The sequence below is a fragment of the Mus caroli genome, unplaced genomic scaffold (genome assembly GCF_978045245.1).
Source record: "Mus caroli unplaced genomic scaffold, Mus_caroli_1 scaffold_18, whole genome shotgun sequence".
Taxonomy (NCBI): domain Eukaryota; kingdom Metazoa; phylum Chordata; class Mammalia; order Rodentia; family Muridae; genus Mus; species Mus caroli.
This window is the reverse complement of record NW_028227273.1, coordinates 61354392-61381870: the sequence shown is the minus strand read 5'-3', so window position 1 is coordinate 61381870 and position 27479 is coordinate 61354392. Positions and strand designations below refer to the sequence as shown.

Here is a 27479-nt window from a genome sequence, read left to right as displayed (position 1 = left end):
TGAGGCTAGCCTGCTCTACATGAGACGATGTCTGTCTCAAAAAATATTGTTTTAAAAGGTCAAGAGAAAAAAGGAAGGGAGATTAGTAGGTGCCAAAATTTGTATGGACGTGACTGCTAATGGACACTGGGTGTTGTTCTGATGAAAGTGCTGCAGGGAGGCAGTGACTGCACAACATTGTCAAATTGCTAAATGCCAGTGAAAATGTACTTCCTTATTAATTTCATAAGTTTTATTAATTATTTATTCTTGTGATGGGATCTATTCTGTGGCAGTTCTGGCTCTCTGAATCCTAGGCTGGTTTCAGGCCAACACCACCACACTTGGCTTCCAGAAATATATATTTGAGACAGACTCATTAAGTTTTTGGTCTGGCCTGGAACTTACTGTGTGATCTGAGACAAACCTTGGGTATGATTTCTTTTCTTTCACTTTTATGTGTATGTGTGCATGTGAGGATATATATGTGCATGCACGTGTACATAGAGATGCCTGAAAAAAAAAAAAAACAGAAGAGGGCGTCAGATCCTCTGGAGCTGGAGTTACAGGTGGTTGTGAGCTGCCTGAGGTTGTGTGCGGGGGGGGGGGGTGTTTTAATCCTCTTACCTCAGTCTTTGGAGTAGCAGGGATTGCTGGCGTGTGCTATCAGGTCCAGTTTTCTTCTCAGACTCTAAATAATCACCATTATCCCTCAAAGAACTAAAAGAACGTATTCACACCTGAGAGAGAATGGATGTTCCCTTCTTGCCTGCCTCTCTCATCTGAAAATGTTTAGCTATAGAGCCCAGGCTAGCCTCACTTGTAATCCCCCTGTCTCAGCTTCCTGAGTAGTGGGAATGTAGATGTGTGCTACCATGCTTGGCCTGCAGTTTATTTTTCTGCGTTTCACTTATTTTACTTGACCCACATGGTTGCACAAAACTGCAGTCCCAACTACTTGAAGGGTGAAACTGAGTATAACTTGACATCAAGAGTTAAAGCTAACCTGGGCTATATAGCAAGGCACTGTTCAATTGATCAATGAACCAGTGAAAGAAGATTGAATGCCGTATTTTACTTAACATCATGTTTTCCTGCACCTATTTGGGCAAAATAAACTGTTCTTTTTTGTGGCCAAATAATATTCTATTATATGAATTGCTCATTTAACAATGGCATTTTAAGGGGCTCAGATGATGACTTAGTGTGTGCACTGCTCTTACAGAGAAGGCAAATTCTGCTCCCAGCACCCATGTTTGGTGACTTGCAACTGCCAATAACTCCGGTCCCAGAGGGACCCACTGTTTCGGAGCTCTGAAGGCACCTGCACATGAGTACACAGACACATACCCACAATTAAATATTTAAACTTCCAAATATTAAAAAAAAACATGATGTTGTATATTATGTGAATCTTCATTTTAAACTAAAAAAAGTAAGAAGAAAAAAGAAAAGAGAAAATAGTAAGAAAGGGAAGGGAGAAAGCCAGTCAGGCATGCTCTTGCTTTGGGCTGCTGGAGTTAATTCTGCTGGGATTAATGTCTCAGTGTTATCAGTGTTATTACACACACTTCACACACACACACACACACACACACACACACACACACTCACACACACACACGAGAGAGGGAGAGGGAGAGAGAGAGAGAGAGAGAGAGAGAGAGAGAGAGAGAGAGAGAGAGAGAAAGAGAGAAAGAGAGTTGTTTACCAAGACCCTTGGGACGTTGGTTGAGGGCTACTCGGTGTGTGTGTGTGTGTGTGTGTGTGTGTGTTGCCTCTGACCATCTGTGCCCAGGCAGAGAAAGCCCAATAGTAGGAGGATCAAAAGGCAGCCCTGGGGCTGGGTTCATGGAGGGAGGTTAGAACACTCGCTGGGTGTAACATCTCCAGTACTGCAAAATAAACACATATATAAATAAACAAATAAACACATGCAAAATGCATACATACATAAATACACAAATAAATAAGTAGAAAAGGAAATAAGGGTGAAAAAGTAGGGTTGGGGAGGTGGCTCAGCAGTTACAAGCCCTGCTTCTCTTCTAGAGGATTTGAGTTTGAGGCCTACCACCCACTTCAGGTGGTTCCTTGTAACTCCTAAGCTCTCTCTCTCCGAGCCTCTATAGGCACCGAACGCACAAGCGTAACCCTTCACCCCACAGAAACACATAAACATGAGACTTTTAAAAAAGATACTTTTATTTATTTATTTTTGGGGGACAGGGTTTCTCTGTGTAGCCTGGGCTGTCCTGGAACTCACTCTGTAGACCAGGCTGGCCTCAAACTCAGTGATCCACCTGCCTCTGCCTCCCGAGTTCTGGGAACAAAGGCGCGTGCCACCACTGCCAGGCCACAGTGGGTTTGTTTTTGTTTTTGTTTTTTGGATTTTTGTTTGTTTGTCTGTTTTAAGAAAGACGTTTGTGCTGACAAAGTGAAGGTCGTAGGTCAGCTGGAAGAGACGCTGAGTCTCTTTTGTGTGTGAAGCAAGTAAGCTAGAGCCTGGGTTTCTCCTAGCCTCGCTGATTGGTTCCTGTGTGTCTCTTAGGATGCTGCCCCTCACCGACTACCTGTTGCAGCTGCTGGGGCTGGAGAAGACAGCCTTTCGAGTGTATGTTGTGTCGGCTCTGCTGCTATTGCTCCTTTTCTTCTTCTTCCGCCTGCTGGTGCGGGTATTCAAATTATTTAGTGACTTCCGCATTACCTGTCGCAAGCTGAGCTGCTTCCCAGAGCCTCCAGGCCGCCACTGGCTGCTGGGTCACATGAGCATGGTGAGTGTGCAGGGGCAGAGCTGGGCAGGCTGGGTTAGAAGTAGGAGACCAAAGTTCAGAGAGGGCAAGCAATTTGCCCGGGGTCACACAGTTGGGAGGAGGCAGAGTTGACTATAAACTGTCTCCTGCTGGCTAGCTTTCATAGTTTTGGAAGCTGTAACGCAGGCCACTGGGGGTTAAATGACATCAGTGGTCTTACTGGAGCTGAATGCCAGGCAAGATGTACCCACGGGTACAATAGCGGCGGTATAGTTATGGACACCAATTGCTTTTTAAATAAAATTATCCATGCCTAGAACAGCAACAACAGCAACCGGGGTGGGGAGAAAGGCTGGAGAAATGAATGTCTCAGTGGTTAAGCACTGAATGCTCTTCTAGAGGACCCAGGTTCAATTCCCATGCATCTACATATGTCTGGCTCATAATTATCTGCAGGAACAAGATCTGAGGCTCTCACACAGACATACATGTAGGCAAAATACCAATGCACATAAAATAATAAATTATTAAAAACTAAATAAAAAAGAATTAAAAAAAGGTAAGGTTTTTTTTTTTAAATAGTTCTAAAGCTACTAGAAGCAGGGGAGTACTGGTCCCCACAAAATTTGGGGTCCAGGGCTCAGAGTGGGGGCAAGGAGGAGGCTCCTGGAGATTCTGGTTTTTTAACTTTACCTCTTGCGGTGAATCTACTCTCACTCTTTTGTTTGTTTTGTTTTGAGACATGATCTCTCTATGTAGCTCTGACTGTCCTAGAACTTGGTATGTACACCAGGCTGGTCTTGAACTCACAGGTCTGCGTGTGTCTGTCTCCCAAGGGCTGGAATTAAAGGCACTAAAGGTGGACACCATCATTATTGGAATGCTATGATGTTACACTGGGATTCAAACTCTCTCCTTGCATTTGTTTATTTGTTTGTTTGTTTGTTTTTAAACAAAGTCTTGTCATGTAGGCCAGGCTAACCTCAAACTCATAATCTTCTTGCCTCAGTCTCTTGAGTGCTGGGATTACAGACATATGTCAGCATGCCTGACTACCTATTTTGGTTTTTAATTTTTCCATTGAGACAGAGTCTCACTCAGCTCAGATTGGTCTGGAATTCATATGCATCCCAGGCTAGCCTCAAGATCGCAGTGAGTCCTCTTGCCTTAGCCTCATGAGTGTTGAGATTACAGTTGTGAGCAATCTTGTCTGAGACACCAAGGGTCTCTTTAAAAAGTTAAGGAGCTAAGCAAGAACTGAGAAGCCCAGCTTAGGACCATGGCTACAACCCATTCAAGACACAAAGATTAGTTGGCATGGTAACACAAACCTCTAGTCCCAGTTACTGAAGGGTCACCTGAACTTAGGAGTTTGTCTTGGGCAACGTAGAAAGACCTTGTCTTTTGTATCTAGGCTGGCCTTGAAATGACCATCTTCTGGATTCTAGTCACGACCCTCTCTTGCTCACGTACCACTGCGGCTCCCTGTTATCATGTAGAGCAGTGGTTTTCAACCTGTGAGCTGCAACCCCTTCAGAGATAGAATGGCCCTTTCACAGGGATGGTCTAAGACCATTGGAAAACACAGATATTTACATCATGGTTTTCAGTAGCAAAATTGCAGTTATGGAGTGGCAGTGAAAATAATTTTATGGTTGGAGGTCACCATAACATGAGGAACTTTATTAAAGTGTTGTGGCATTAGGAAGACTGAGAACCACTGATCTAGAGGAAGGATAAAGATAATTATTCCCTACACACATAGTCACAGGCCAGTCAGATCTGGGCATCTCTCTCTCTCTCTCTCTCTCTCTCTCTCTCTCTCTCTCTCTCTCTCTCTCTCTCTCTCTCTCTCTCTCTCTCTCTCTCCTATGCTGGCTTTGGAATCCAGGCTCTCACACATATGAGGCAACATCTCACACATTCTACCCCACAGGCATGTCCCCAGACCCTCACTGGGGGATTCTGGTCAGGAGCTCTATCCCTGAGCCACGCCCCAGCCCCATTGTTCTTTCTTGTTTTAGAGTGGGGAGCAACTCAGGGAAGCTCAGCAAGGCACCACGTCTTTGCCTTTGGTGTTCTAGAGGGGAGAGAGAGTAGTGAGAGGGAGGGAGGGAGGGAGTGGAGGGGGAGGGAGGGACAGACTAAGCCGAGCTGTCAGGTCCTCATTGCCCCTTTCTATCTGCCACAGTATCTTCCCAACGAGAAGGGCCTTCAAAACGAGAAGAAGGTGCTGGATACCATGCACCACATCATCCTGGCATGGGTTGGACCTTTCCTGCCTCTCCTGGTGCTTGTTCATCCTGACTACATCAAGCCTGTGTTGGGTGCCTCAGGTAGGCAGGTTGGACCTCAGAGGGATGAGTCAACTTGAAACTCCCAGAACCCTTCTAGGGTTACAGACATGTGGGTGCCCCACAGGGAGTGTGCCTTGAGTAGGGGTTTGAGGGATGGATAGAAGTTCACCAAACCGGGGCGGGCAAAGTAGCTTGTGAGAACATGGACAATTGTGGGGTGGTGTGCAAGAGTTTCAGGAACGTTGTAAGTTTTAGGCGCACCTGCTGGAGTCACATCTAAGCAACTGACTTATTCAAGGTTTTGGTAAGTAATTGTTGTTCAGTTGTAGGCCATGACAGTCCATTCATTAAGACTGTGGCATGCCTACCATGACCAAGCATTTCGGCGGCCCAGTGGGCAGCCTGCTGGCAGGGAAACAGAAGCTAGTACCCCTGTCTGCTGTCACCACTTATCCCAAGTGTGCCGGATGAGTTCTCACATCCTCAACACTCTGCTCCAAGGGCTCCTTCTTCCAGGAAGTCTTCCATAATCACCCAGGGGTCTATTTTCTAGGTGTGCCATTTTCAGTCCTAATCCTTCAGGGTGGGTGAGTCTATTCAGGCTCATTCCCCTTGGAATGGGTCCTCAGCATAGCCTTGCACGGAGCTGAGCATCTTCATAGCCAAGAGTAGACTGTTGGGTGTGATTCTGTGTTTCACTTTGCTGCTGGGGTGTCAGAACCACAGTTTGGTACTTGGAGACAGGGTCTCTCTTTGTAGCTCAGGCTGGCTCACACCAATGATTTGCTCAGGTGTGTGCTATCACTCTGTTTTCTTGTGCCTTAAAAATGTTTATTACGGCTGGGCAGTGGTGGCGCACACCTTTGATCCCAGCACTTGGGAGGCAGAGGCAGGCGGATTTCTGAGTTTGAGGCCAGCCTGGTCTACAGAGTGAGTTCCAGGACAGCCAGGGCTACACAGAGAAACCCTGTCTCAAATAAACCAAGAAAAAAATGTCTATTACTACATTTTAGTGTGTGTGTGTGTTCATAGATCCATAATATTGTGGAAGTCACTTCTCTCCTTCCCCATGTGAGTCCGGAGGGTGGAGCTGAGGCCTTCAAGCTCAGTAGCAAGCTCCTTTACCCTCATAGGAAGCTACCTTACTGGTTTTTTTATCCTCTTCTACTGTCTTTTCTCTTGTCTTTCTCTCTCACTCTCCCTTCTCCTCCTCCTTCTCTTCCTCCTCCTCTTCTTCTTCTCCTCCCACCATCAGGTTCCTAGGCTGAATTCTCCAAAGAGAGCCTCAACTGTGCTGAGGCACTTGGCAAACATGGCTGGTTCCCTCTCCTCTTTCTTCCCCGCTTGGGTCTGTAGCCCTGGCTGCCTCCACAGGAGCCAGATGGAGAGCTGAGAGGGACTGAATGGAGCCCAGTCAGCCTGGAGTGGAGGATGGGGTCTCAGCAGCTTCCTCGCTGTGGGCCTGGCCACCCGTCACTGCCACTGTTGGCCAGGATGTACACACACCCGGCTGTGTGCTCTTCCTATTGAGGAGCTGACCCAGTGTACAGTGCAGTGTTTGTAGGTGAACCATCTGTGATGACTGGGTGTGTTCACAAGGTTGTGCAACAACTTACTCTCTAGTTTTGAAGCTTTTCCACCAACCTACACAGCTTGTGCTGTGAGGCAGGGCTGCTCTGGTTCCTCCCTGCTGTATCTCCTGGCTCCTGTAACCTGCTTTCTCCCAGAGGGCCTTGATGCTTCTAGATGCTTTGGTGTCTGGTTTCTCAGTCAGCCTCTTGTCTTCCAGGTTCACCCGCACTGTTGTACAGTTCAGTCTTGTGCTCTCTTTATGATCCATTGTATAGATGGATCCCATTTTCATTAGTCACTTTATGCTAGCTGCTTTGAACAATGCAACTGGAGACATTTACACACAGGGCTGCACTCTCAGGCCCATCCCGTCAGCACCCAGGAACACTTACACACAGGGCTGTACTCTCACACCCACCCCACCCACACCCGAGGACACTTACACATAAGGCTTCACTCTCATGCCCACCCTCACTCCACACCCCCAGCCTGCTTTTTGTCCTATTATTTCTTCTTTTAAAAAATTAACATCCCAAATGCTGCCCCTCTCCCATAGTCCCTCCACCTCCTCTCTCCCCCTCTCCTCTGAGAGGGTGAAACATTCCCTGGGTATCTCTCCCCCAACCCTGGCACATCAAGTCTTTGCTGGATTAGGCATGTCCTCTTCCACTGAGGCCAGACAAGGCAGCCATGGAGACTGAGTTGTACATATGTTACATATGTGCAGGGGCCCCATTCCAGCCCATGTATGCTCTTTGGCTGAAGGCTCAGTCTCTGAGAGCTCCCAGAGGTCCAGGTGAGTTGACTCTGTTGATTTTCCTGTGGAGTTCCTATCCTCTTCAGGGCTTTCAATCCTCCCACAGTCTTCCATAAGAGTCCCCAACCTCTGTCCAATGTTTGGCTGTGAGTCTCTGAATATGTTTCAGTCTAGCTGCTGGATAGATCCTCTTGGAGCTCCTGTCATGCATAATAAGATTGATTTTTATTATATGTGTTTGTGTGTGTGTGTGTGTGTGTGTGTGTGTGTGTGTGTGTAGATCAGAGAACACCTTGTGCCAATCAGTTCTCCTACCATGTAGGTCCCAGGGATCAAAGTCAGGTTGTTTGGCCTGTGTGGCAGGTGCCTTTAGCCACTGAGACATCTTGCTGGCCCTCCTCTACCTTTCGTCCCCTGATATTGGATTTGGAACTCAGGGCCTTGAGCATGGTAGGCAAACACTCTGCTACTGAACCCAGTCTCCATAGTCCTATATTTGACTTAAAAATGCTGTGTTAATTTTTATTTGTATATGCAGGTTTATGCATATGAGTGTGGGGCTTAGAAGCAAGCAGCTTTACCTGCTTTTGGGTCCAGGGTCTCTTGTTCATTGCTGTTGGCCAGGGACCTTCACCTATCCCTACCTCCCATCTCACTGTGGGAGTGTGGGAGTGTCTGGCCTTAAATGGCTCCAGGAGACCTGAACCCAGGTCCTCACACTTGTGGGGACAAGTCTTACTTACTGAACCATACTCCCTATCCCTATAGTTTGGTTTTTAAGGAATTCCCTTGCTGTTGTTCAGCAAATGGCTGTGATTCATTGTTCACTGACAGGCTTCCCAAGTCTCCCTCTCTCAAGTGTTTGCTACCAATAAGTGACAATTGTAATCCTAGTAACGGACCAGCCAGCTGTTGGTTCATCACTCCCTGACACATGTGCAGATTCAAGGAGCAGCTGCCCAGTGCCAGGATGGAAGGAAAATGCTTGCGGCCAAGCCTGGTGACTTGAGTGTCCCCAGAGTCCCCAGGATGGAAGGAGAGAGAGAAGCTCCTCTCACAAGTTGTCCTTTGACCTTTACCTTCATATCTTGCTTGGCACACACACACACACACACACACACACACACGTATGTAAGTGTCATTTCTTTTTAAAGAAGACAGTAAGATGGAGGGCTAGAGTGGTGAACTGTCTAACTTGGTTTACATAACGAGTCTGGCCCCAGGCCAAAGTGCTAAGACAGTTTTGTGTGTACGAGCACCTCTGAGCAGGACACCATGTTGCGGGAATTTTTTTTTTTTTGAAACCTTTTCCTTTGATGTGGCATTACCAGCTTGGTAGAGGCAGTTTCTCCTCTACCAGGCATGGCCATCATGGAAGGACAGTGATAGAGTTGGGGAGGGGACAGAGGATGGGAAAGCAAAGAGCTTCCTGGAAAAAGGGTCAATAAAGTGAAGCTTTGAAGAATGTATAAGAGTTAGGCAGGTATAGAGTTCAAGATAGAGAGGCTTGTCAGTCCAAAGATACAGACGTTAGAAGGCATTATGGGAATTCAGGTAACCAGGCTTGGATGGAGTGGAAGGCATGTTCATGGGAAGTAGGAAATGAGGCTGAGCGTTGAATGAGTAGAATGAGTTGAATGAGTAGAAGCTGGACCAAAAAGTGGATGGGCTTGCACTTTATCCTGCGGTGCTAGGGCCAATGGCAGGCATATGAAGCAGGCAGCAGTGAAACAGCTCTGGAGGTCAGTAAAACGCCCTGACTACTTTAGCCTGGACCTAAAACTAAGAGAGGAGAGAGGTGACTGTCCTGCCACCCGTCTTTCGGTTCCCCTCCCACACAGGAAGCCTCTTCTGACCTCCAGCAGCCTTCCCATGTGGCTTTCATGGCACCTGGCACTGTCTCCACCTTTTGTCTGGTGTGGATCTCTCCTTCCCTTTCCCACCCTACCCAGGAGCTCCTGAAGGCAGGGAGTGGAGCTGAGCCATCCTTAGGTCACGGCATCACCTTGCATGGGCTGTGCACAGAAAGGAAACAGAAGGGGTGTGCTCATGAAGGATGACTGTGCATATAGTTTGCCAATGCAGGGAGGGGAGTGCGCATTGGTAGCTGAGTCACATTGGGTGTACATAATTCCTTTTTTGGATGTCTCTCCACTCAAACCTTTCTATGGTGTACAAGGAGGATGTAATCATCCATCCACCCACCCACCCATCCATCCACCCACCCATCCATCTACCCACCCACCCATCCATCCACCCCACCCATCCATCTATCCATCCATCCATCCATCCATCCATCCATCCATCCATCCATTCATCCATCCACCCATGCACCTACCCATCCATCCATCCATCCATCCATCCATCCATCCATCCATCCATCCATCTGGCTGAACAGCCACACATCTGTCTACATACTTATCCCCTCATCTGTCCATCTACCCTCTCAATCATCCATCCATTCATGTATACATGCATACATGTGTTGTGTGTAGTTTTACTCAACCACCTTTGCACCGGGAGGTGACCATGCTACCGGCCCCCACCTGACTTCCCTTGAATCCTCGGATCCTTGGACAAAACACACACACACACACACACACACACACACACACACACACACACACTCACACACAGTTTGTTCCTTTACAACTTGCCTACTGGCACAATTGCTGGGTGCTGCTATCTCCCATCTGGAAAAGTGTGCCCTTATCAGTTTCTCATCTCAGTCTCTCCCACCTGTCCTAAACTTCAGCTGCTAAACTCCTCTAGCCCCCCCTGTAGGAGTGGCCTATGTGACAACTTTGTTTTGAGATCTTACATGGTTGCTGGCTTCTTCTTCTGAAGCATGGCAGAAAACTCTTCCCCTCTTTCCTTGTGTCTGCCTTTTCCTCCTGGGACCTGGAAGTCCTTCCTGGACCTTCCACCCAGAGATTAGTCCCTGGTTTTCCTTACTGACAGATTACTGCTCCATTGTTCCTGAAAAGAAGAGGCTTTCATGGTGTTAAGGCACTTATTGTCATGGTGGGAAGGGGAGTTAAGAGGGTAGTAGAGGCAGAGAAATGCAGGGACAGGGAGAGTAGAGAAGTAGAGGCCGGCCATGGCCATGTGGAAAGAGGAGAGAAGGGAATGTGGAGAGAGGGGGAGCAAAAGAGAGAGGCAAGAGTAAGAGAGTAAGGGTAAGAGAGAGAGAGGAGGGAGCAAGCAGCCCCTTTTAGAGTGGGCCAGGCCTAGCTGGCTGTTGCCAGGTAACTGTGGGGGTGGAATCCAGACAGACTACCAGGGGCTTGGGGTGTTGCCCTACATTACTGATGGCCACAGAATTATGGAGCTGAGGCCTCAGGTGTCAGGGGCCTGGTATCTGGTGTGGGGGTGGGGGGGTGGGGGTGGGGTGGGGGGTGGGTGGGGCAAACAACTTCTGTCTCTAGCAGGAGCACCTGCTGGGTCTCCAGGGTTTAAACCTAACTCAACCAGAAAGCAGGCTGCCTTTTACGGTCCCACATCTATCCACCCACCAGCTTCAACTATTCATCCATCCATTCATCCATCCATCCAATATTCATTTCTCCTTCCCTCCCTTTCTTTGCTTTATTCTTTTGAAACTAAGAATAAGTATGCATGTGTGTATGTGTGTGTGTGTGTGCATACATGTACATGTGACTGTGTACACTTGTAGTACAAGGAGCATGTTCTTATCAAACCTGAGGCTTAATGCTTTCAGCTAGGCTGGTGGCCTGTGAGCCTTAGATATTCTGTCTTCACTCTAGCACTGGGGTCACAGGTGGATGCAGCCATGTCTGATTTGTTTTTTATAATTATAATTATTATTTATCTATGTATTTCGTATGTGTGTTGGGGCAGACGTGAGCACCACATATGCAGAGGTGAGAGAACGGCTTGCAAGAATCTATTCTCTCCTTTAATCATAGGGTTTCTGAGGATCTAACTCAGGTCTTTAGGCTTGGTGATAAGTACCTGTACTGGCTGGTTTTGTGTCAACGTGACACAGGCTGGAGTTATCACAAAGAAAGGAGCTTCAGTTGGGGAAATGCCTCCATGAGATCCAACTGTAAGGCATTTTCTCAATTAGTGATCAAGGGGGAGGGCCCCTTATGGGTGGTGCCATCTCTGGGCTGGTAATCTTGGGTTCTATAAGAGAGCAGACTGAGCAAGCCAGGAGAAGCAAGCCAGTAAGGAACATCCCTCCATGGCCTCTGCTTCAGCTCCTGCTTTCTAACCTGCTTGAGTTCCGGTCCTGATTTCCTTGGTGATGAACAGCAGTATGGAAGTGTAAGCCGAATAAACCCTTTCCTCCCCATCTTGCTTCTTGGTCATGATGTTTGTGCAGGAAAAGAAACCCTAAGACAGTACCTTTACCCACAGAATCATCTCCCTGCCCATGATTTTTTTCCCCTGGGTTCTGGGACCAACTCTCAGTCCTCCTGCTTATACGACAAGTGCTCTTACTTTCAGAGCCATTTTCCCAACTCTTATTTTTTCTGCCATCCATCTACCCTTTGGTTCATTCATTCACTGAATGAAAGATTTTTTTTGGTAGAGTCTCAGGTGTCCCAGGCTGGCTTTGAACTTACTATGTAGCTCAAGGTGATCTTGAACTTCCAAACTTCCCTCCTCCTGGGCTTGCAGGTTCACACCACTAAAACTTTCTCATTGCATCAGCTTTGATTTCTCTGGGTTTCTGCTGTTAGCAGTCTTTGTAACATCATCTACAAAGATCTGGGACCCCCTGATGTTCTGAACCTGATATGCCAAATAGCACTGGTGTCTCACGGTGACATGGGGTTACTTCCTAGAGTGCACTGCAAAGCTTGCACTCCACACAAATAAGCAGCAGTATCATGCAGGCTTTTATCCAAAGCCATCAGTAGCAGGAAACAGCCCAGCGCCTTGCTGTAGGACAGCCTGATCTGCCTCATTAGTGTAAGCTCAGCCAAACCTGCCATGTCAATTTCCCTGGCAGTTATGGTAGCCGGATTCAGCCAGAAAACCTGGTGGTTGTGGGTTAGAAAAGGAAAATGGGGCCTTCCTGATTCTGTAACTTGTGACTTGGGCAACATCCAGGTTTTGGGGTGTGTGTGTGTGTGTGTGTGTGTGTGTTAGTTGGGGGGTTATGTATACATGCATGTGTACACGTGGAGGTCAGAGGACAACCTCAGCTGTCTTTTCTCAGGTTCCATCCACTTTATTTTTGAGACAGGATCTCTCATTGGCCTTGGGTTTGCCAAGCAGGCAAAGCTGGCTGTCCCATGAGTTCCAGTCATTTACTTCTCTTCATCCCCACAATGCTGGGATGTGGAGAGGGGAGCAGAGACACTCTAGTGCCACAACACATGTGAAGAGGTCAGAGAACAAGCCACACAGGTTGGTTCTTTCCACCTTGTGGAACCCGAGATGGGAACTTAGGCGTTCAGGTTTGGCCATAAGCCCCTTTATCCATCGAGTCATCTCACCTGCCCACTCACACTCTCATTGACTTTCTTGTTACTGTTTAAATATGGGTTCTGGGGAGCAAACTCAGGCCTTACCAACTAAAAGAATCTCACTGTGTATCACAAGCTGACGTCAATCTTCTGTCTCAGCATGAGAACTCTGGGGAACACAGGCATGCTTTCTGATCACCAGGGGGCACCTGACATTGTTTAGGAGCAGAGAAGCTCCGTGTTGTTGGTTCTGTGTGGCAGAGTGGCAAGAGCTCAGAGGGTTGCGCTGTCTGCTTAGAGCAAAGTCTGGACTAGGGCTGGTCACAGCTGGCTTTGAAAATGAGCCCTTTGAAAATGAGAATGACAAGTGGGTGGCTTGGCAAAGACGAGGTCAATGCCAACAGATTAGATCCCCTTGGGGCCAGCATAGCAGACAGACAAGGAAAGTAAGGCTGTCTGTAGGAGGACTGCTGTGACTCAGATGGCCAGAGCTGGCAGCAAAGAGCATGGACAGTTACAGGTGCTCTCCCTCTCTCCCTCCCACTGGAGCACAGCAGGCGGCTGATGTGAGTGACTGTGTGCTATGAGATGGTTGAAGAGCTGAGCAGAAGAGGCATGAGGGATAGGGTGAGGCAGAGCCAGCAGAGGTAGGCTGAGAATGGATTCTTTTTACTTGATTTGATTATTTTTTATTTTATTTTTTAATATAAGAAAGGCCAACATTCAGGGCCAATGAGATGACTCAGCAGGTAAATGAGATTGCTGGCAAGCCTGACAAAATGAATTTGATCTCTGTGACCCAGATGGAAGGGGAGTATTGACTCCTACAAGTTGTCCTCTGACCTCCATACAAGTGCCAGGGCATGTGTGTGTGTGTGCCTACAAACACAAACATAGATAGATAGACAGACAGATAGGTGACAGACAGACAGATATTTTTCTAAAGCTTGGATTTCTTTTATATTTATTAATTTGGTGTATGTGTGTATGTGTATGCATGTGTGTACAATAGCACAAGTATGTACCACATCATGTATGTGGATGCCAGAGGACAACTTGCGGGAGTCATTTTTCTCCTTCTTCCTTCTGAGTTCCAGGTGTTAAACTCAGGTCATCAGGTAGGAAAGCATCCTGTCATATAGGCAAGGTTCCCACCACCTACCCCCAATCTCCCAGGAAAAGCTATTATTACACAGTAGCCCACATTGGCTTGGAACTCGCTATGCGTATAACTGATGCTGTTCTGAAGTTTACAGTAATCCTCCTGACTTAGACTCTCAACTGCTTGGATTGCAAGCATGGTGTTAGACCATAAGGTACAAGCATAATTTATACCATACCCAACTCCAAGCTCCTTCTACAAGAGCAGTGGTGAGCCATGGGAGGTGTCTGAGCAGGAGCGACTCAAGTTCAGATCAGCATGTTGTAAGATTTCTCAAGGTGTGAAGGTACAACCAGATGGGAGGCAAGGGCCCAGAGAAGAGGCCTGAGAAAGTCAGAAGCAGAGGTCAAGGGGCAGAATGCTGTCTGGAGTCCTCACTGCTGCTTCTCTCTCCACAGCTGCCATTGCACCCAAGGATGAGTTTTTCTATAGCTTCCTGAAGCCTTGGTTAGGTAAGTCCTGAAGGGGACGATGGAGCTGGAGTTTTGGGTGTGGGACATCATAATAAGAGTACTGGGGACTCAGAGTAGGGAAGGTAAGTCAGTCTATCTTACTGTAAAGTGCAACACAGAATTGCATGTTAGGCTAGAGAAAAGGTAAATGACCGCCCATCCCCCAATATGATCCCAAACTGGCTTTTATATTTTTAATATTTCTCTGCCCCTTGAATTTCTCATTAGATGAGTTCTTCAAGGAGGTCCTTATCCTTCTGGTGTCTAGCATTGTCCCAGATTCCTATCCCAGTAGTTCAAGTCCAAAACCCCATCTGGTGTGTATCTTGGGGCTGAAGATCCCCTTCGTGTCTCATCCATGGGCTTGGACTTCCTATAACCTTTCAATCTTAGGGTGACCTGAGATCACAGAAAGCAGGCACCAGTTGGCAGCTGGGGAAGATGGGGCCAGTGCCTCCTCTTGTGATTCTCCAATGGACTCTAAGCACACCTCATAGTGAAACAGGAGCCATACTGATTATCTTTAACACAGGGAATTAGGGAAGGGTGTGGGCTCCGTGGAGAGCTTCAGCGGGGTGGGGTGGGGGTAGGGGATGGGGAGCAGGCTTCAGCAGGGGGAGGGGAGGCTCCAGCAGGATCTCCAGCTTCTGGCCTTGTTTTCCTGTGTTCAGGGGATGGACTTCTGATCAGCAAAGGGAACAAATGGAGCCGGCACCGCCGCCTGCTCACACCTGCCTTCCACTTTGACATCCTGAAGCCCTACATGAAGATTTTCAACCAGTGCACGAACATTATGCACGTGAGTCCTAAGACTTAGTAGCTTCATCCGGTGAGGCCGCCAAATGAAGTGGAGCATCCCTTGCTGTGTGTAGACTGGATTGGCAGTGAGGATCCTCCCTGGCTCCTGTCTGACCAGCTTGTGGTTTGGGTTCTTCATGCCTGCTCACCCTGTTTCTCCCTTACAGGCTAAATGGCGGCGACATCTGGCAGAGGGCTCAGTGACCTCCTTTGACATGTTCGAGCATGTCAGCCTTATGACCCTGGACAGTCTTCAGAAATGTGTGTTCAGTTACAACAGTGACTGCCAGGAGTAAGTTTGGCCCCCAGGGTGGGCGGGGGTGGGAGGAGAGAGGGCCAGTCCCTGCTGTGATGCAAGCTAGGACCATGCACCCTTAGAAAGAAACCTTGCTTTCTTTCTTTTTCTTCTTGGGTAAGCCCCAAGGTGACAAGACCTCTCTTAGCTTTAGTTCTCTTATAAAAAGGACTAAATGAGACTTTGGCTGGGTGTGGTAGTCTATGCCTGGGATCCCTAATCTCAGCATGTGAGAGGTTGAGGCAAGAGGATTCTGAGTTTGAGTTAAGCCTGGACAAGGTAATGAAAGCCAGTCACACAACCCGGTGGCACATGATCTCAGTGCTGAGGTGGGCAGATTGCTCTGAGTCAAGGCCAGCTTGCAGAGTGAGTTCTAGGCTTTCCTGGGCTACCTCATAAGAACTGATCTTAAAAGCAAGCAAGCCAAAAACAAACAAACAAACAAACAAACAAAACAAAACCACATGAATACATAATTAAGTAAGCAAACCAATGCCCGCTGGTGTCTTGACGCTTAGTAGATGCCCAGGAAGCGCTATTCTCCCCATTCTCCACAGACGGGTGTAGCCTAGAAGTGTTCAGCTCAGTCCTTCATTTCATAGTTCTTACTCTTTTCTCTTTTCCCTCCTCCTCTCCTTCTTATCCCTTCTTCCCTCTTATTCCCTCTTCCTTTTCTTCCTCTTCTTCCTGTATTGTTATTTTTCTTCATCCTTACCCACTTTCTCCTTCCTTGTCCCACTTCCTTTTCACATATATATATATGTATATATATATATACACACACACACATATGTATATGTACATATACATATACACACACACACATATATATACATATTACAATCATCTGTGGATCACACTTCCTTTGAGACTTTTCAAGGCACTACACACATGCACGCAGCACAGACATACACTCTGGCAAACATGCATACACATAACATAAAAAATAATTTTAAAATATAACAAAATAGATTAATATAAAGCCTCTGTTTGTCGTTATGCAACAGACTCTGTGCCCCAAGTGTGTCTCTGGGCCGTGCAGGTGGCTCACAGCCCTTCTCTCTGCAGGAGAATGAGCGATTACATTTCTTCCATTATTGAACTGAGCGCTCTGGTGGTGCGGCGCCAATACCGCTTGCATCACTACCTGGATTTCATGTACTACCTTACGGCCGATGGGAGGCGCTTCCGTCAGGCCTGCGACACGGTGCACAACTTCACCACTGAAGTCATACAGGAGCGGCGGCGGGCGCTGCGCCAGCAGGGCGCCGAGGCATGGCTGAAAGCCAAGCAGGGCAAGACCTTGGACTTCATAGATGTGCTGTTGCTGGCCAAGGTGAGAACTGGTGGAAGCGGGCTCCTGCCCCTAGAGGCCAGCTGGGAATTGCACTCTTTGCTGAAAAGATGCTCAAAGTCATGGGAATTACTGTAAGGGGTGGATACATAATGCGGTTAGGCTCATTCAGATGTCACAACAGAGTATTTCAGTCCTTTTAATTTAATGTCTAAAGTGTAATTATAGTCTAGCGTGTGGTTTGTCCTGTGGAACAGCCCTGTATCCGTAAGAAAGTTGGCTATGAGTCCTGCTGGGACAACTTATGTGCAAATAGTTAAGCTCTGTATGGACACATGCACAGCTTCTTTCTTTTAAAACAAACCTTTTTAATTACAGTGATTGGCCAAGCATGTGATACATGCCTTTAATCCTAATACTCAGAAGGCAGAGTCCTGTGAGTTAGGGCCAGGGGAGTCTATAAAGCAAGAAGATCCAGGACAGCCCAGCCAGGGCTCCATACTGAGACCCTGTCTCAAAACAAAACAGTCACACTGATTTATTTGTGTGTGTGTGTGTGTGTGTGTGTGTGTGTGTGTGTTTGAGTTTTTCTCTGTATCTGGGGTGGACATGCCTGCTACAGAGCCCTTGTGGGAAGTCAGAAGGCAACTCCTGGGAGTTGGTTTTCTCCTTCAACCCTGTGGGTCTGATCCTAGGAGTGAAACTCAGGCAGGTCCACTGGGCTTGGTGTCAAAGTGCCTTCACTTGCTGAGCCATCTTGCCAGTTTATCCTATTTATCCCCACCCCCGTCCTTTCCCTTTCCAGTTCTCAGGTTGGCCTCAAACTTAAACTCTCCAGTCCTTCTCAGCCTCCTGACTGGCGAGATGACATGTATGCCACCATGCCTAGCCAGTCTGTTTCCTATTCATGTATTAAAGTAGACAAGAATGTGTTTGTAGGTCCGGTGCAGAGACTCTTGTTTTTAATTACGTGTGTATTTGTGGGTATGTGCATACAATTTCCAATGCCCATGGAGGTCAGAAGAGGGCAGGAGATCCCTGGAGTTACAGATGGTTGGAAGCCATTGCACACAAGATGCTAGGAAGCGAACGAGGATCATTAGAAGAGCGGCAGGTGCTTGTAACCACCAAGCAGACTTCCAGCCAAACGGCTCTTATTTTTATTATCACTGGAGTTCTGAGACTTGAAGCCAGACATAAAGAATATGAAGCAAGTGCTCTATCATTCAACTGCAGCTCATTCTTGTGTGGATTTGTGTGTATGATGTGCATGTAAGTGCGTGGGTGTGGGTGCCTATGCAGGCACATTTGGATTTGGCAAGCCAGAGCAGAAAGTTTGGTGTCTTCCTCTTGTTCTCTGACTTACTGTCTTGAGACAGGGTCTCTCATAGGACTGGAGTCTTGCCATTTCATCTAGTTTGGTTGTCCAGCCAACAATAGAGATCTGCGTGTCTCTGTTCCCAATGCGCACCAAGCCACAGCTTATTTTCTTTCTTTCTTTCTTTCTTTCTTTCTTTCTTTCTTTCTTTCTTTCTTTCTTTCTTTCTTTCTTTCTCTCTCTCTTTCTTTCTCTCTTTCTCTTTCATCTTCCTTTCTTTCTTTCTCTCTCTCTTTCTTTCTCTCTTTCTCTTTCATCTTCCTTTCTTTCTTTCTCTTTCTTTCTTTCTCTCTTTATCTTTCTTTCTTTCTCTCTTTATCTTTCTTTCTTTCTTCCTTTCTTTCTTTCTTTCTTTCTCTCTTTATCTTTCTTTCTTTCTTTCTTTCTTTCTTTCTTTCTTTCTTTCTCTCTTTATCTTTCTTTCTTTCTTTCTTTCTTTCTTTCTTTCTTTCTTTCTTTCTTTCTTTCTTCCTTCCTTCCTTCCTTCCTTCCTTCTCTCTCTCTCTCTCTCTCTTTCTTTCTTTTTTTTTTACATGGGTGTTGGAGATCTAAACTCAGATCTTCCTATTTGTACTGCAAGTGCTCTTACCTTCAAAACCCTCCCTCCAGCCCCTTGTGTTTTCTTTTTAAACATTTATTATACTTTTAAATATGTGTGCATGTGTGTGCCTGAGTACACACACCCTTAGAGTCCAGAAGAGGGTCAGACTCCTTGGAACTAGAGTTACAGACAGTTGTAAGCTACCTGATATAGGCGCTGAGAACCAAACCCAGGTCTTCTATAAGAGCAGCAAGCACTCTTAGCTATCTCTCTTTCTTGCTGCTTTATTTTTACTTATTTTTTTTTTTTGAGGCAGTGTCTCATCTAGCCAATACTAACCTCAAAAACATTGTGTAGCTGAGGATGACTTTGAATTTCGTATCCTCCTGCCTCCATGTCCCCAGTGCTTGTATCACAGGGGTATGACACTGTGCCCAGCTTCTTGCGTGGAATTTTTGATATAGTTCTGAATTCCAGCTATGGCTCTGCCACTTAGAGGGTATTTGATGGAGATCACGGTACTCATCTCTTGTATTTTGGTGCTGATCAGACATGATGACAAAGTTGTTGGCTACCCAGAGGATAAAGGGCTTGTCAGGGGCTGCTCAGTAACTGCAGGTGTGCAGCATTAAGATGAAGCAGTGGCATGCAAAAATGGTGATGGTCCTTTTGTAGACTTAAGTTTTCTCTAGGTAACTTAGAATAGCTGGCTGTGGTGACACACAATTCCAGGACTTGGGAGGCTGAAACAGGATTGTGAACTTGAGACGACTCTGGGCCTCATGACCTGTGAAACAATGAAGGTCAGAGGGCAGATTGTAGAAGCTGATTCTCTTTTTATACCATGCGGGTTCTGAGAATTGAACTCAGACAATTGGGATGAGCAGGAGACACCTTTTCCTTTCAATCCATCTTTTTGTCCTCCTAATTTGTTTTTTGGACTGTAACATAATTATCAAGCAATGCTTGTATGAACTCTCTTTGATATTCCTCCTCCTCCCCCCATTTGTCTTCCTTGAAAGTTGTGTCCTTCACTCTGCCTGGAATATTCACACCCATTAGTTTAAGAGGGGCAGGGCAGGATGGCAAGCCATGCACAGTGGTACACATATGTAACTCCAACTTTTGGGAGACTGAGATAGGAGGACCACAAGTTTGAGACCAGTCTGGGCTGTACATGGAGTCTCTGATAGAGTGGGGTGAAAGAGACAGACAATCTGAGACTATGGCTAAGCTGGTAAATATGATTGCCGCAAAGCCTGGCAGCCTGGGTTCAATCCCTGGTACCCACATGTTTGAAGGTGAGAAATGATCTCAGCAAGTTGTCCTCTGATTCTCACAGGTGCACCATAGTGTATGCATTCGTACACAGTGTGAGCATGTGTGAGTACTAAATACTCACACTAAATAAATGTATGCATACAATAAATGAATAAATGTAAGAAATAAAAGTAGAAAGAGAGGAAGAAAGAAATGAGAAAGGCAAATGGGGAAATAGGTCTGTCTGACTTTGGGGCACCCCTAGGATGTAGGAAGTGGGGTACAGACATTGAGTACAGTGAGCTCAGCATCCTACACTATCCATTTCAGGATGAAGAGGGGAAAGAATTATCTGATGAGGACATCCGGGCTGAGGCAGATACTTTCATGTTTGAAGGTAAGGATGCCGAGTGAGGCTGAGGGTCGCTGGGAAGAAGTACCACCATCCTCCTGCTGTGGGGAAATACCCTGGGGACACTCTAATCTTCTGACATCTGTCTGCCCACAGGTCATGACACAACATCTAGTGGGCTGTCCTGGGCACTGTTCAACCTGGCAAAATATCCAGAGTACCAGGAGAAGTGCCGGGAGGAGATCCAAGAAGTCATGAAAGGCAGAGAGCTGGAAGAGCTGGACTGGTAAGTTTGGCAGGTCAGGAGGACTGAACGGAGGAAAATGAGTCTTGGGTGTGAATCTCTGAGCTGCCACTTTCTGATTGTGTGGTCTTAGACAAGTCCCTGCAGCTTTCAGAGTTCCAACTCATAACGGGATGATTGTGATGCCTGACCCTGGTTCAGCAGTTTCCAGGACAACTTCAGCAGCAGCTGTTGCTGCCCCACCACAGAACATACAGCCCTCAAATTCAGTGGCTTGGGGCAAGCATTTAGTTACAGCTTTGACCTACACAAGATTTCCATGGCTACTGGGCTTCGTTGAATGGAGTGAGGCTGCTTCCAAATTGTTGGCTGGGTTCAGGTCTTCTCCAAGTGCTTCCTAACTCTCCTAGGATCTGGGGCTACTCTGGGGCATGTTCTTGTCAATGCAGATTCCAGAAGTGTAAAAAAAGTTCTATGTGCACAGAAACATTGTGGAGAAGGCAAGTCACATGGTGAAGCTCAGTATATGCATGGGGCAGCGAAGGCCTGTAAATAGTGCCTTTAGACACATCACCCTTTGGGATGGAATGGCATGCCATGTGATTGATGCAGAGAGGAAGTGCAGAATAGAGAGCAGGAAGATAGTCTTAAGATGAAAGTTGGCTCTGAGTGGTACAGAGAGCCCAGCACTGAAGCCAGGCATGGTGGCACACCTGACATTTCGGCTTTTAAAAGGATGAAGCAGGGGGATCAGGAGTTCAAGGCCAGCCTAGTCTACATATTGAAACTGAGGCAAGCCTTGGCTAATTGAATCACTTTCAAAAAAAAAAAAAAAAAAAAGAGTTTGGGAGATGTCCCATTGGTAAAATGCTTGTCTTGCAAATGTGAACGAAAATACATTCGAAAATAAAAGCTGGTGTCTTAGTCAGTGTTCTGTTGCTGTAAAGAGGCACCATAACCACGGCAGCTCTTATAAAATTTAATTGGGGCTGGCTTACAGTTTCAGAGGTTTAGTTCATTTCCATCACGATGGGAAGCATGGCAGTGTGCGGGCCGACGTGGTGCTGGAGAAGGAGCGTAAAGAGTTGTACACTTGGATCTATAGGCAGCAGGAAGAGAGAGACACTGCCCTGCTTTGGGCCCTTGAACTCTCAAAGCCTATCCTCAGTGACACACTTCCTGTGATAAGGTCACACATCCTAATTATTTCAAATATATGAGCTGATAGCGCCCATTCTTATTCAAAACACCACAGCTGGATATGATATCAAACTCTTGTCGTCCCAATTCTGGGGGGGTAGAGACAGGTGGACCCCTGGGGTCCCTAGAAGTCTAGGGGCTTCTTGGTCAAGGAGAGACCTTGTCCAAATATACACAAATAAAGTAGATGGTGCATGGTGCCTGAGAAATGACATTGGAAGTCCTCTGGCTTCCACAGGTAATTCACACATGACATGTGGATAAATACCTAAGTGTATACATGAACCCACACATTCTGTGTACACCTTCAGGAAGACTGTCAGTTGGGTACCACAGTACCCTAAACATCCTGCCACTTTTGCCTTCATAACAAAGGGAGACAGCAGAGGGTCTGACTAGGAAGTCCAGCAGCAGATGATGCCTGCCAGGATCTAAGTGCTCTTTTGTTTTCTTGGTCGTGTTTATTTATATCTATTGGTATCTGTATGACAAGGGTTTCTTTGGCTCTTTATAACAGGAACACAGAGCTTCTGTCAGGGCTGGAGAGGGGCACAGTGGTTAAAGATGCCTGCTACTCTTCCAGTGCTCCCGAAGTCCAACCCTAGCACCCACACTGGGCAGCCAGATCACCACTGCTTTTAACTCCAGCTCCAGGGATCTGATGCCCTCTTCTGGCATCTACGGGCACTTGCATATGTGTGACAGATAAGCCCCAAACCAACCTGTTAGAGCTAGGTGTGGTGATGCACAACTGTAATACCACCAGTATTCTGGAGGTTGAGGCAGGAGGGGTGCTACGAGATAGAGACTAGCTTGGTCTATATAGCGAAAACTTGTCTCAAAACAACACACACACACACACACACACACACACACACACACACACAGTGTCTTGATCTTAAAAAATGAACTAGACCATAAACTAATAGTTATAATTAGTCTAATCTGGGCTCCCAAGTATGATAAACTATTCTGAAATCTGTAATAAAGCATTTTAAAAAACACAACAAATGAAATCTGGAAAGAATGCATACAAAATAGTAACTTGCTGTGACTTTGAGGCTCCCAGCTGCCCTCACATCTCCCATGATTATACAATTCATCAATGGTAGGTTAGTCTGGGGCCCAGTGGCAGCCCCAGCAACCAGGACCATTGCTTTCTGTTTTCATTTGTCAATATTGTGATTGGTGAATGGCCAGATAGTTTTTTCTGAACCTAGGACCTCATGAATACCAACCAATTGGACTGTCACTGAGCTATATCCCCAGTCACCTCTTCCTTTTTTTTTTTTTCTTATTTCTAGTGATTGATTGATTGATTGATTGTGTGTGTGTGTGTGTGTGTGTGTGCATGTGCGCTCATGTGTGTACTACCACATCTATGTGGAAGTTAGAGGGCAACCTGCAGGAATTAGTTCTCTCCTTCCCCAAGGATCGAACCCAGATAATCAGAGTTGGCAACAAGGTTCTTAACTCACTGATCCACCTTGCTGCCTTCTTGAGGTCATGGCCTGTGTCTGCAACAAACCATGGTTCATTCTCCATTAGACAATTAAAAACAGCCGAATTACTAATGGAAAACAGAAAGTGGAAATCTATTCAGTGTGGCAATATTGGGAAGGGGTGGCAGGAGATGATAGAGAGCGACGGTGACACTTTTCCCAAGTCCCCTTTGGGGTCTGCAGTGAGGTTAAAGCTTAAGTAGAGGCCAGCATTATGTGTGGGTAAGCAGTCCTTGTCAAGATGTGGTCCCAACTATGGCCCATCATATCCTCTGTAACGTGGTCTAACAGGTTTAAGTCTCCTTCTGGGAGAGAAGTTTCCCTTCTGGGTAGCCTAACCTTAACATTTCTCCCTCTCCCTGCATTAGATCCCCAGGGGCATTCCAGTTTTCTGGACTGCATTGCTTCAGTAGCTTGATAGTCAGAACGAGGGATAGAGTGTCTCTTTAGAATATCTTCATTCTTTCCTGGTCAGTCATACACATGATACCCACTTGGGACATGTGCAAATTGCACAAGCTCTGGCCATTCGGATCTCTGTACTGGCCCTCCATAGACATTCGTGTGTGTGCGTGCGTGTGTATGTGTGCGTGTGCGTGTGTGGGTACCTGCATATGTGCATGTGTTCAGGGAGTCACAGTTCCTTTCTCTTCAGGGATGACCTCACTCAGTTGCCCTTCACCACCATGTGTATCAAGGAGAGCCTTCGCCAGTTCCCACCTGTGACCCTCATCTCTCGTCGCTGCACAGAGGACATCAAGCTGCCAGATGGACGTGTCATCCCCAAAGGTGCCTGCTCTGTCTCCTTTAATGCTGTGGCACTGTTCGCAGGGGTCTGGCCATGCCTGCTGTGGGTGCAGGGTCCCTGTGATGGGAAAGACCCCTGGGTATGTGTTGCTTTGGGGATGATGAGGATGTCTTAGTTTCATTTCCTATCGATGTGGTAATATAACCCAACAAAAGGAACTTTAGGGGTAAAGCGATTCCTGGTTATAATCTGTTGTGGCAGAGGAGTCAGAGTGACAGAGACATGAAATACTTAGTCTACTCTGCCAGAGGACCTGAGTTTAGTTCTAAGCACATTGTTGGGTAGTTCACAACCACGTATAACTCCAGTACTAGGGAATCTGACACTCACTTCTGACCCTTACACATGTGTCATGTATAAACGCACACTCTCTCACACACTAAGTTCATATAAAATAAAAATAAATTAAAAAAAAAGAAAATTTCTTACTGGCATGCCTATAGACCAATTAAATCCAGGCAATCCCTCCCAGAGACCCCCTTTTCAGGTGATTCTATATTGTAGCAACTTGACAAAACTAATCATCAGAGGGAAACCTAGATGTGCACAGAGGAGCTAGACGGGCCTGTATCCAGGTGGAAAGGAAGGAGAGGGTGAGGCGGGGCTGGATCTGGGTAGGCCTGAAAGACAGAAGGTCAGCGTCTTAAAAAAAAAAAAAGGCTGCTGCTGCTGCTGCTGATGGCGTGCAGGTGTGCACACACATATAGGAAGGCCAGAGGACAGTTTTCAGCAGTTTTCTCTTCTTTTACCATGAGTTCTAAGGCTTGAACCCTTGTCTTCTGGATTTCACAGAAAGCACTTTTACATGCTGAACATTTTGGGAGGGGCTGGACTCGAGGGTCAGGTTTGTTTAGATGCTATCTACTTCCCGAGAATCAAGTTGTGTTTGTGGTCATGCTGGGAGCTCAGGCCTAAGTACCACCCAGTCTCTAAGGAGAGGCCCCACGTCTTTGAAGTCCAGGGAGGAAACATGGAAGGCCACGTTCTCCAAGATGTAAGAGCAAGTGTGTGTATGGAACAGAACTTCAGAGTGCAGATGGTGTGTGTTTTGAGTGCCAAAAACAGGCACCCGACTCTACCCGAAGGGAAGAAGGGAGCCAAGGGAAGTGGCAGGAGCAATACTGTCATCTTGTATGGACAGTGAGGGCATGTGGAAGGGCTAGAAAGGGGCAGAGAGAGTAGAAAGAGCAGCAAATGTTTTCACAGAAGGATGGACAGGAAGTGTCAGCTGGCTCACAGGGATCCATCGTATGACTGCAGGAAGAGCTGAGGGGTGTGTGTGTGTTTCCAGAGACTCCCGTGGGCCCCACTGATTCCAACTGTTCCCCTCCTCCCCAGGAATTATCTGCTTGGTCAGCATCTACGGGACCCACCACAACCCCATAGTGTGGCCTGACTCTAAGGTAAGTTCCTGCTTTTGTTGTCCCATGGCCATGGCTCCTTCTTAGGCCTACTTGCAGGGACTGGCCCTGCTGTTACCCACTGACTCACTCAGTCCTTGTTAATTCACAAGGCCAATAAATAGTCACTGAGCACCTACTGTGTGTTACACTTCTGTGCTTAGCAGTGATAACCTATAACGACACACTGCCTATGCCCTCATGGACCTTAAAGTAAAGCTCACGACAACTAGCCAATAGATAAGAACATTTTGGGCATTGCTAAATGTTCTAAGGAGGTACAAAGAGATGAAGTGGGAGGAATTACTCTCAAGGAATCCAGAGAGGCCCCAAAGAGAAGGTAATGTTTGAACTGAGACCTAATGAGTATGAAGAACAGGCCTGTTCAAGGCTGAGAAGACATTAAGTGCAAAAGCCCTGAGGTAGAAAAAGAGCCTGGGTGCGTGACAACAGGAGACAGGCATGAATAGTTTGAAGTGTGTGTGATAGATTGGAACAAATGGCCCCAAGGTGTTCCAGCTATAGAGGTCCTCAGATGTTGAGGTGCGGGTGGGCTGGATGGTTGGAACAGTCCTCAGACTCACCCAGGCAATCTTGTCTAGGTATACAATCCTTACCGTTTTGACCCGGACACCCCACAGCAGCGCTCTCCACTGGCCTTCGTACCTTTCTCAGCAGGTCCCAGGTAAGGACCCATACTAACCCCAAACATCACTACAAATGGGAGGGGCGGAGTCATTGTCGGATCAGGAGTGTGCCCCATGGAAGCAGGGACCAAGCGACACCCACGAGTAATTTTAGGCAACTCAAGTCCCCTCTGCTTCCCTAACTGAACCAAGAGGTTCCGAATCAGACTGCAATTCCGTCCTTGAGAACAGGGTACCCCTCCAGTATGTCGGACCCCGGCTTCTGGGCTCACATACTTCCAATAGCTCTGTGATGCTGTCATCTTTCGGGTTCGGCAGAGGAAGGAACTGAAGCTTAATAAGGGCGCTCATCTGTCAGGATGCAGTAGTAAGCTCTGTGTTAGGATTTGAGCTGTGTGTTAGGATGAGCTGTGTGTTAGGATTTGAACGTTTGAGTCCAGTGTTGCACATCCTAAGAATTCTTGAGTCTCATTTGAACCCTTCCTTCAGGAACTGCATCGGGCAGAGCTTTGCCATGGCAGAGATGCGTGTGGTCGTGGCGCTGACACTGCTGCGCTTCCGCCTGAGCGTGGACCGAACCCACAAGGTGCGGAGGAAGCCGGAGCTTATTCTACGCACGGAGAACGGCCTTTGGCTCAATGTAGAGCCTCTACCCTCACGGGCCTGAGTGCGCCCTTGCTCCGCGGATCCTGGGATTCAGGGATTCAGGGATTCAGGCTCCACCCGCTCAGGCCTAGATCACACCTCCAATAGCCTGGATCCGCCCCCAAGATATTGAGGGCGTTGACTATGCTCCTCGAAGGTACTGGAGGACGAAGCTTTGTAGAGGAGCATCTTGTTGGTGCTGACTTCGAATCTCAGGACAAGATTCCACCCTTGGGATTTGATTCTATCCCCTGAGGTCGAAATTCCGCTTTGAATTACTGTCACCCTCCCTCAGTTTGAGGGAAAGATTCTAGGCCACGCCCCACTCGGGCCTAGGCCACGCCCCAGTCAGATTACCCTGGCCCTGCGGATTCTGATTCCTTGGCCCAGCTCACAGAAACTTGGACCTAAGACTCACCACTGGGGTTGTATCCTCTGGCTTTCCCTCTGTCTATGCCCAAGTTAGCTTCTAAATGGAGGATTTAGAAGCCGGAGCCTGAGGTTGCAGTCCCGAATCTTCAACATCCTTTCCCAAGACCCACAGCTCCATGAAAGGACAGTTCAAGCTCTCAGGATTTAGGCTGTTTGCTTTGTTGTTTTGTAAACCTGGACCCTTGCAAGCCCCTTCCTTCTTGGTCACCGTCCCTTTGCTTGAGTTTTCTCAATTTTAAGAGTGAGAGTAAAAGCAAGAGGATCCAGACACTG

The 27479-nt window shown here is 47.1% G+C and overlaps 1 protein-coding gene across 1 annotated transcript; it reads left to right on the top strand.

Moving 5' to 3' along the window:
* The first annotated feature begins 2468 nt into the window (after positions 1-2468).
* On the top strand, positions 2469-27479 carry Cyp4f22 (cytochrome P450 family 4 subfamily F member 22). Its single transcript, XM_021185868.2, has 12 exons — positions 2469-2750; positions 4921-5065; positions 14357-14410; positions 15082-15209; positions 15376-15500; positions 16572-16839; positions 20307-20373; positions 20485-20614; positions 23930-24063; positions 25421-25485; positions 26085-26167; positions 26619-27479. Exons 1-12 carry the CDS (start codon positions 2529-2531, stop codon positions 26794-26796), a joined length of 1599 nt encoding a protein of 532 aa, XP_021041527.1. The 5' UTR covers positions 2469-2528; the 3' UTR covers positions 26797-27479.

Excerpts from the sequence above, each read along its gene's own strand:
- Cyp4f22 (XM_021185868.2), top strand. The coding sequence starts at position 2,529 with ATGCTGCCCCTCACCGACTACCTGTTGCAGCTGCTGGGGCTGGAGAAG. Across the intron at positions 20,615-23,929 it reads GAGCTGGAAGAGCTGGACTG|GGATGACCTCACTCAGTTGC; the intron begins GTAAGTTTGGCA and ends CTTTCTCTTCAG. Across the intron at positions 24,064-25,420 it reads TGGACGTGTCATCCCCAAAG|GAATTATCTGCTTGGTCAGC; the intron begins GTGCCTGCTCTG and ends CCTCCTCCCCAG.